The sequence below is a fragment of the Neomonachus schauinslandi genome, chromosome 16 (genome assembly GCF_002201575.2).
Source record: "Neomonachus schauinslandi chromosome 16, ASM220157v2, whole genome shotgun sequence".
NCBI lineage: Eukaryota > Metazoa > Chordata > Mammalia > Carnivora > Phocidae > Neomonachus > Neomonachus schauinslandi.
This window is the reverse complement of record NC_058418.1, coordinates 16,599,864-16,609,517: the sequence shown is the minus strand read 5'-3', so window position 1 is coordinate 16,609,517 and position 9,654 is coordinate 16,599,864. Positions and strand designations below refer to the sequence as shown.

The 9,654-nt window shown below is 56.7% G+C and overlaps 1 protein-coding gene across 1 annotated transcript in view; it reads left to right on the top strand.

Moving 5' to 3' along the window:
- The window catches only part of USF2 (upstream transcription factor 2, c-fos interacting), a 9,371-nt gene extending 488 nt beyond the window's left edge, over positions 1 to 8,883 (top strand). The window contains exons 2-9 of the mRNA XM_044911386.1: positions 6 to 95; positions 231 to 431; positions 835 to 985; positions 1,118 to 1,205; positions 1,510 to 1,568; positions 7,801 to 7,895; positions 8,021 to 8,149; positions 8,258 to 8,883. Of these exons, the coding sequence (XP_044767321.1) occupies positions 6 to 95; positions 231 to 431; positions 835 to 985; positions 1,118 to 1,205; positions 1,510 to 1,568; positions 7,801 to 7,895; positions 8,021 to 8,149; positions 8,258 to 8,347 (903 nt within the window). The 3' untranslated portion in view covers positions 8,348 to 8,883. The remainder of the gene's footprint in view (positions 1 to 5; positions 96 to 230; positions 432 to 834; positions 986 to 1,117; positions 1,206 to 1,509; positions 1,569 to 7,800; positions 7,896 to 8,020; positions 8,150 to 8,257) is intronic.
- The last annotated feature ends 771 nt before the right edge of the window (positions 8,884 to 9,654 follow it).

Below are 9,654 nucleotides of genomic sequence, written 5' to 3'. Positions count from 1 at the left end.
AGCAGACGGCGGTGGCCATCGCCAGCGTCCAGCAGGCGGCGTTTGGCGACCACAACATCCAGTACCAGTTCCGCACAGAGAATAATGGAGGACAGGTGAAGCTGCGGGCCGGGAGCCCGCGGGCAAGTGGAGGGTTGAGCCGAGGGTCGAGCGGGCGGGCTGGGAGGGGCTCAGACCTGGCCCCGGCCGGGACCCCAGAGCCGATCTCGCTGCTCTGCCGCCCCCTGCAGGTGACGTACCGCGTAGTCCAGGTGACTGATGGTCAGCTGGATGGCCAGGGCGACACGGCTGGCGCCGTCAGCGTTGTGTCTACGGCTGCCTTCGCGGGGGGGCAGCAGGCTGTGACCCAGGTGGGTGTGGACGGGGCAGCCCAGCGTCCTGGCCCCACTGCTGCCTCTGTGCCCCCAGGTCCCGCAGCGCCCTTCCCGCTGGTAGGTGCCCACCACCCCTGGGGGGATGGAGAGGGGACACTGACGCTGTTCTTGGGAATCTCCACGGGGTGGGGCAAGTGGGAAACCGATGCTGCCTTCAGACCATCAGGCGGTGTGGGTCAGATCCCTGTTCTGCGTGGTAAAACTTGGGTCAAGAGCTTTTCTTTTTTTCTGTAAAATGGGGATGATGGTAGCAGGAAAGTCTCTTAGAGGTGAAAGTGGATCAGCTCATCAGGTGATTGCTGGGCATCTGCTGAGTTCCCTGGCTAGGAGACAGGGCAGAGTGGCACACACAGAGGGGTTTCCCGTCCTCCAGAGGATGCGGTGAACATTCTACACGGCAAGAAGGGGATGGGTTGGCAAAGATGGCTAAGGGTGGCCTCTGTGTCCTCCTACTCCCCAGGCCGTAATCCAAAATCCCTTCAGCAATGGCGGCAGCCCGGCAGCTGAGGCTGTCAGTGGGGAGGCACGGTTTGCCTATTTCCCAGCATCCAGTGTGGGAGATACCACGGCTGTGTCCGTACAGACCACAGACCAGAGCTTGCAGGCCGGAGGTAAAGGGAGGAAGGGGCCAGGGCGGAAGGCAGGGGAGGCAGCAGGCCTAGCAGGGAGGGAAGCCCCCCCAACCGGTTCTGATTGTCCCCCTTCCCCCCCAGTTTTTGCACTAATCCCTGCTTTTGCTGCAGGCCAGTTCTATGTCATGATGACACCACAAGATGTGCTTCAGACAGGAACGCAGAGGACGATTGCACCCCGGACACACCCCTACTCCCCGTATGTGTGGGAGACCTGGTCCCAGGAGCAGGGGACCTGGGGAGGGGCTGGTGTGAGGGGGCCAAAGGAAGGGAAGTTTTTCTGGAATGGGAGCCAGACAGTTGAGCACACAGCAAGCAGTCAGCGTATTTTTTTGGTCTGTTTCTGCTTTTTGAGTATAAGCAAGGGCATTAGTTTTTTTTTGTTTTTTTTTTTTTTTGCATGGGAGTTTATTTTCAGAGATAATTTCCAAATCTGATTTCTTAATAGGTGTTTAGACAAATGGGATCTGAGAGAACACATGCCCATCTTTTTCTTCTTCTAGGAAAATTGACGGAACCAGAACACCACGGGATGAAAGAAGGAGGGCCCAGCACAATGAAGGTAAGGTCTGGCTGGAGTTTCTGGGCCCCATGGGCACCGCCAGGCCTGGTGCTTGGTGTCACGGCTCACTGGCTCACCATGAGTGCACGAGAGGTGTTTGGTGAACGCTGGAAAAGTAAAAACAGGTAGAAGTCCGTTGTCAGGAACAGAAAGGCAGGAGGTGTGACGTGGAAGGTGTTTTGTCATGCTGGCTAGTGATCTTGAGTTCATGGTCAACGTCTGAAATGGCAAATGTCACGTTCACATGTGGATATCCTGCTTCCTTTGAAGAATCGGTTTGATTTGGTTTCCCTAGGACCACTTTCCATGTGGCAGCTGTTGCACTCTTGTCCTTCATTTCCCCCGCCCACCTGACTTCTAGAAGCAGCTCTGGTCTGCTGGAGAACACATCTGAGATTGAAACTCCCCGAAGCTGTGCCCCTGGCTGGCCAAGGCCGAGCGTCGTGCCCTTCCGTTAAACAACAGATCCCACCCTAAGGTCGTCTTGGCCCTTAATGCTGTCCCTTAGTCCTCCACCGCATGCCCCCCTCCACCCCCCCCCACCCCCTGGTCATGGTAGCATGCAAGTCCAGGGGGGCGTTTACACCTAGGTCATCTTCTCTCAGCACGTGTTTCCTGAAGGCGGATTCTAGGCTGAGCAGCGTGCACCCTGGGCCTGGTCTGGAGCCTGGTCTGTGGTGTCAAGGAGGCGGAGTTTAGGCTGGTGTCTTCCCCAGAGAGCTGGCCTTTGGGAGAGCCTGTCAGGCGGAGGGGAGCTCAAGCTGGAGGGAAGGCAGAGTGGGCCGAGGTTGCTTCGGGCAGTGCTGATGGGGTCGAAGCAGAGGTTCCATGCGGCGTGCTTGGGGGTGGGGGACCAGCGAGGACTAAGGAAGGCGTTGAATGTCAGGGTGAGGCCCTGAGAGTCCTGAAGGTGTTCGGCTGGGTTTGGGCCTTTGCAGCTGTGACCCGAGCAGCTCACTGAGCTCAGCCTTTAGTACATCTGTACCCTACATCTGCCTGGCTTTTAGGCCCTTGGGTCCAGGGGCTGACAGAACAGATGAGGTCTTGGCTCTCGCAGCGTTCCTTCTGGTGGGAGAGACAGATTACACGAAGCTGCAGTGTGATGTAAGGAGGAGAGAAAGCTGCACGAGAAGCTAGGGAGTAATGGCGGTGGTGTGCTCCGTAGGCTTCTCTGAGTCTGGAGCAGAGGCCTGAACGGGCGGCCAAGTCCCCGAAGCAGAGTCCCAGGCAGGGGGCTGAGCAAGTGCAAACACCCAGGCCAGAGCCAGGACAGACCTTGGTGTGTCTGAAGAAGAGCAGAATTCAGAGGAGGAAAGAGGAAGTTGGTGGCGTTGTGGGAGGGCTGGCCAGGGCACGCGGGGCCTTGTAAGAACAGCATCGTTGCTCCGGGGTTTTTATTCTAATCGGAGGGGAAGCCAGGGGTCTGTACAGAGGAGATGGGACACCAGAGGCTGGGAACATCGCGGGTGACTGCAGATGTCGGCCTGAGACAGGACAGGGCATGAAGCAGGGGAGCGCTTGGGGGAGAAGATTGCAAAGCTGGAGAATCAGGGTTTCCTGATGGTGTCAGGTTGGTTTGAAGGGAAGGGGAAAGGCCGAGCTTGGTTTGGGGGTGTGGTGTGATTGAGGGGCCTCCAGTAGGCTACCCCAGGCAGTCCTGGCCCTGCTGCTTACTGGCTCTGTGACATCAGGCTGCTTCTCAGTCTCTGCACCCGTGTAGTCGTGTGTGAAATGGCGTTAGCTCGACTACCCCGGTGGCCCCAGCCCTGCAGTGCGCCATCTGGTAAGGCTGCAGCCAGTGACTCGGGGATACCATCGAGCCACCCTCCACCCTGCTCTGCACTCTCCGCCTCTCACCTGCCGAGTCTTGAATCTTGCTCATCCTGCAGAGAGCAGTCAGCAGTCTTTCTCATAACCTTGTCCTTACGCTCCAGCTGCGTCCTGCTCTCCATCTCCCAACCTGCACAGTCTTTGACCCACCCTCTGCCCATCCTCCTTGTACCCTTGCTAGTCTGACTCATTTCTCTACCAAAGGAGGTCCGTCTGAGGTCACCCATGACGACCTCATTGCCAAATTCACTGGCTTCCTCTCCTGTCTGTGCTCCAAGCATCTGACCCAGCCTGGTCCCCTTTCGGGAATGTTCCTTTCTGCTCTACGCGCTCTGGTTTTCTTGCACTCTGCTTTTCCTTCCCAGCCTGCTCCTCAGAGCAGAGCTTCCCAGTAGCTCCAGGAAGCTTGTTAACAGTCACGATCTCTGGGGCTGTCCTCTCAAGGTTCAGAATGAGTAGGTCAGCGGGAGGCCCAGGAGCCTGTATTTCAACAAGTTACCCAGGTGATTCTTCCCACTGGGCAAGGCTGGAAACTGCTTTGACTGTTGGTGTTCCTTAAAGTCTGGCCTGTCTTCCATTGGCCTCAGGAGAGTTGAAGGCTTCAGCTCAGGGATATTCAGTATTCCCCAAACCCTATGCCCAATTGTAGGTATTCATCATTGCTCCAGAAAAGAGTATGTGATTCGGACAAGGTGAGAACCGCTCCTCAGTGTCCTCCCAGGGCTCCCCCCTCGCCCCGGACCCTGGCTGCCTACAAAGCTGTTTCTATTCCTTTCTTCTCTCTTGAACTCCATAGCCGTAGTTTGAATTGTCCATTCAAAATCTTCATTTCTGGATGTCCTTGAGACACCTCATACTCACCTTGTCCAAAACAAGCTCCCCGCCACCCCCCCCAAAGGTTCCCATGCAACATTTCTTTTCCCACAGGGCAAAAGGCACCCCTCTTAGAATTACCCAAGCCAGAACCGAAAGCCAGGGCTACCCTCGACTCTGCTGCTTCTCCTTCCCTCATGTCTGCGAACCCTGAGATTCTGTGCTGAATTAGACCCCATATCAGCTTCTCTTTCTCCTTTTTCCCTCTTTTCCACCTTTTCTTGGGACTGCGGGAGCCCATCTCCAGGCCCCACAGGGGATTGGAGCCTGTGGGGCCAGCCCATTGCAGCCGGGTCAGAATTTGGGCCCACTGTTGCTGGGAACCTCTGAGGAGTCAGAAATCCAGAAATCTGATTTTTAAATGCCAGATGAGATTGCTTTTTCTATTTCATTAGTTTCTACTCTTAATGTTGCTAATTCATTCCATTTACTTATTTTGGGTTTAATTAGTTTGGGTTTTTTTCCTGGCCTTTCAAGATGATTTAAACCTTCCTTTTTTCCCAGCACAAGCCTTTCTAGATGTAAATTTCACTCCAGTGCTGCTTCAGCTGCGTCCCATTTGTATATATTGGTTTTCGTTATCATTCAGTTTAAAATACTTTCCAATTTCCCTAATGATACCTTCTTTGACGCATGGGTTATTTAGAAGTGCATTGCTTAATTTTCAAACATTTGTGTTTTTTGGATTTTTTTTGTTACTCATTTTTAATTTAGTTCTGTTCTGATCAGAAACTTACTGTTACTATATGATGTCAGTTCTCTGAGATTTGTTGAGACTTGTTTTACGGCCCTGAATATGGTCTGTCTTGTGAAAGGTTCCATGTGCGCTTAGAATGTGTGTCTCTGCTGTGGTGTGGAGAGTTCCCTCGGGGTCGGCTAGCTCAAGTTGGTTGACACTCTTGAGGTTTTCCATCCTGATTTTTTTGTCTATGTGTTCTATCAGTTACTGAGAGAGGAACGTTAACGTCTCCAAGCATGTCTGTGAGTTTGTCCATTTCTCCCTTCAGTCCTGGCAGATTTTGCTTCTGGATGGTTTTCAGTGTCATATGGGTGTAAGCGAAGCTCTACTGTGGAGTAGACGTGGCCTTGGTCTTGACCGGGCGTCCTCCCTTTCAAATGTGCCAGGATGGTCTTCCCGAGCCACAGGTCTGACCACCTCACCACCTGCTTGGTGAAAGGGCCTGGGCCCATCAACAAGGCATTTGAGACCTTCACAACCTAGCCTTTCCCTTCCCCACTTGCCTCCCCAGAGTATTTCCATGTCCCCATTTTAGCATTTTCCACACCTGTCTGCCTGATGCCCCTCCCCTCAGAAAGCAGCCCAAATGTTCCCTCCCCAAGTCTTTCTCTGAAGCCCCACCACACCCAGCACCATGTAGAAATCATTGGCTCACCCTGGCATTGCCCAGGCACTTGGTACAACCTTCGGTCATAGCACCTCTATGGTGTCCGTGTCCCCCATTCACACACATTGCACAGAGGTGCCGTGCACACCAGCAGGACAGAGGTTGAGTCCTCCGCAGACTCTGGGCTTGCAGGTGCCCCCCTGCACACAGTAGGGCAGGCACTAAGGTTTTTTGGTTTGGGGTTTTTTTTAATTTTATTTATTTGAGAGCAAGAGCGTGAGTGAGCAGGGGAAGGGCAGAGGGAGAGAATCTCAGGCAGACTCCCTGCTGTGTACAGAGCTCGACCTGGGGCTCAATCCCATGACCCTGAGATTGTGACCCGAGCTGAAACCAAGAGTCGGATGCTCAACCGGCTGAGCCACCCAGGTGCCCCGGGCAGGCAATAATTTTTAAGTAAACGCAAACTGGAAAAGATGTGCCCGGCGCCCCCATCCTTGCCGTCTGGTGGTTGGAAGGGAGGAGTCTGCAGGAGATCTGGCTGCAGCCCGGTGCCGGGGGCTTGAGAATGCCAGACTGCATGAGGGGAGAGCAGGAAGCGGAGAAGCCGTCTGCTGTTGAGTTTCTCTGCTGAAACCTTGGGAATAGAGCGCACTGCTGGAGGGCAGGGTGGCCGATGCTGCCAGGCCTGGGCTAGACTCTTGGTTCCACTGCAGTTTTTAGCCACAGAGTTTCCAAGTGGTAGGACGTGGCCATCCTCAGTGGGGAGGTGCAGCCCTCCCCGGCAGTAATGAGACCTGGGTGCTGTGCCCTCACCCCAGGGCGACCGGTGGGTAAAGTGCAGTCCTGGAGAGCAAGGGAGGAGGAGAGTCCCTGGAGGAGGGTGTCATAACCCGGGCCAGAGCAGGGGGCACCTGGACGTGGGGAAGGACGGTTGGCAGTGAGCAGACGGAGCCAAGTGCCAGGAGCCAGCAGTGGGTTTGACGATTGGTGGCCAGGCGTGTTGTTGGTGAGAGCAACACGGTCAGCGGGAGGCACCAGCCTCGGAGGCCATGAGGAGTGAGGGGTGAGGGGTGTGATTCTGGCCCACCCTCCGTTTTCACTCTCACCCAGACCCCTTCTGACAACCCCCATCAGCACTGCGCAGCCCAGAGGAAATACTCCTTTGCCCCACTTTCCAAATCCCACCTATAGGCTTCGTCTCCTCCACAAACGCTGCCTACATCTGCCCATGAGCTGTCCTGGCAGGAGGGATGAGGGTGTGTGTCGGTTGGGGAAGGTGACTGAGCTTTCTTGTGTCTGTCCACACCGATCCCTAGTACTGTGCTTGGAAGGTAAGGAAGATTCTGGCATAGCTTTGCTTCCATAGGCCCTGAACCCTGGTCTTAGGCTTTAATGCAGGCAGACCCCAAGTGGCTGTCATTAGGCCATGACATGAGCCGATGAGAAGCCACAGGGATGGGGTAGCCGCCGCTCAGGTCAGCGGACAGAGTTTGGGTGAGATTGCTGAGTGTTACGGGAATAAATCACGAATCTGGATTTTTTAAGCAAAGTCTTCCATTGGTCTGCCAGCCCTGGCCTTCAAGGTAGGGTTCACGTTGCCCTTGGGTGACTGCCCCCGTGGTTGGTGGGGCCAGGCCCCTGAGAGCCACAAGCATCAGCCGTGGCAGCTTGGGACTCGCTGCCCGGGCTCTGGAGAAGGATTTTAACTAGGGGGGAGACATGGTCAGACTGTGATTTTAAAGTTGAACTAAAAAATTTGTGGAGCCCAAAGCCCCAGGGGAGGCCTGAGGACTGTGGAAAATCAAAGGCAGCAGCTGTGGAGAACCAGACAGGGGCGCCGGGGTCCTGTGGAAAGGGGCTCTGGCCCATTCTTGCCTCCCAAGAACACAAGCCACAACTCCCCATTTTTCAGAAGATGCCAATTATTACGTGAATTACTTTTTTAAAAAATACGCCAGGCAGGTAAACAAAATGAACCCACCGTCCCCACTGTTGATTCTGCCCGAAAGGTGTGTGCGTGCGGCCCGTGAGAAGCGGCGTGAAGCGGGGCGTGGCAGCCAGGTGCCCACATGTGGGTGCTGCCCCTGTGGGCGGCCCCGGTCCGCGGCGGGTGGGAGCGCCGCGCGGGAAGCTCTGGGAAGCTCTGTGCTCACGGCGGGCCACACGGCTCTTAACTCTTGCAGTGGAGAGGAGGCGGAGGGACAAGATCAACAACTGGATCGTCCAACTTTCAAAAATCATTCCAGATTGTAATGCAGACAACAGCAAGACGGGAGCGGTAAGTGCCATGCCCCCCGCCGCCCCCGGCCACCCCTTCGAGAAAGTCTGCCTGGCCTGGTCCCTGGGCGCCGTCCTGGGCGAGCCAGTAGGCGGCGCTCACCAGCGCTCTTGCCCACCCCCCAGAGTAAAGGAGGGATCCTGTCAAAGGCCTGCGACTACATCCGGGAGCTGCGCCAGACCAACCAGCGCATGCAGGAGACCTTCAAGGAGGCCGAGCGGCTGCAGATGGACAACGAGCTGCTGAGGCAGCAGGTGAGGGGCGGGGCGGGGCGGGGCCGGGGGGAGCCGGCGCAGGTGTGGGCAGCCAGCCCCTGGCTCCTCGCCCCCTGCCCGGTCCCCCTGTCGTGTCCTGTGTGCCAGATCGAGGAGCTGAAGAACGAGAACGCCGTGCTTCGCGCCCAGCTGCAGCAGCACAACTTGGAGATGGTGGGCGAGAGCGCGCGGCAGTGACGCCCACCCCACCGCGGCCTCAGCTGCCCCTTCCCCAGCCCTTAGCACAGAGAGGGACAGACGCCCCTCCCCCAGCTGCGTTTTTTTATAGTAGATTTTTAACAAAACGGGGAGAAATAATACATTTCTGTGGATAAGCGCCTGCCGCTCTCCTCAACTTGGGAAGCGATATCCTCCCCCCCTTCTGTCTTGTCTCCCTTCTCCTGGCCCCCACTAAGCCCCAGCACTTCTAGTGGTCTCGCCTGGAGGCAAGAGGGAGGAGGACAGAGGCCCTGCCGTATCCCGCTGCCTCCTTGGTCTCTAGAGGTACTGAGACAGGGTGCTTTCGGGAAGGAGGGGAGCCTTTAGGGGGGCCATCCCTGGGGCCTGGACCTAAGCAGGGAGGCCATGTCCCACCCCACCTCTTGTTTCTGAATCCCTGCTCCCCTTTGAGTGTGTGTGTGTGTTTTAATTTTCTTTATGGAAAAGTGGACGAAAAAAATAGAGAGAGAGGTATTTAACTGCAATAAACTGGCCCCATGTGGCCCCGCCTTGTCTGTCTGTGTCTCTGTCCATCTCAGGGATGGGGAGGGGGCCCGGGGACCGTGGGGAGCTCCACGACGGCAGTGCCTTGGCTGCGGTGTGTGTGGCGGCGTGCCAGTCCCTGCCATCCTTCCTGTACCTCCCGGACCCCAGTCTGTTGCTCGGTCGGATGGGTGGAGAGATTAAGGACTGAATATCCCCTTTGAGGCTCCAGGTGTGCATGTGTGGAGTGAGGGCGTGGGGAGCTGGGGTCAAGGTCGTGTCCCATGTTTTCGGAGGAGAGGCTGGGGTCTTTCATCTGTTACTAAAAACAGCACTGGCTCCTGACCCTGCCCTTAAGGGTTGAAGCCCTCCCCTCTGCACCAGCCAATGGTGGAGCCTGGCCTTGAGCCCCCCCACCCCCAGGAAGGGCAGATGGCCAGGAAGCCGGGCTTGGCCCGTCAGCCTGTCGCCTCACCCCGTGGCCCTGGCGCCTGCACTGTGACCCCTGCCCCGGCTGGTGACGAAACCTGGCCTGAGCTGCGATGCAGTGCTGCCTGGCGGTGCTGGGAGCCGCCGCCGTGTCTCCCCGGGTCTGAGCGTGCGGCCCATGGCCCCATGCAACTCCCAGGACCAGGGCCTGCCTGCCAGCTCACCTGGCCGAGCTCCCCACCCGGACCCATCCCAAATGCTCCCAGCTGGGCTGCCCTCTGACGGCCCCGTCTCCCTTTCCCCCTCAGCGTCAGGCCGTCTTAGAGTGAAGGTGTGTGCAGCAGGGAGCGGCCTGCACTTCCCGGACCCCACAG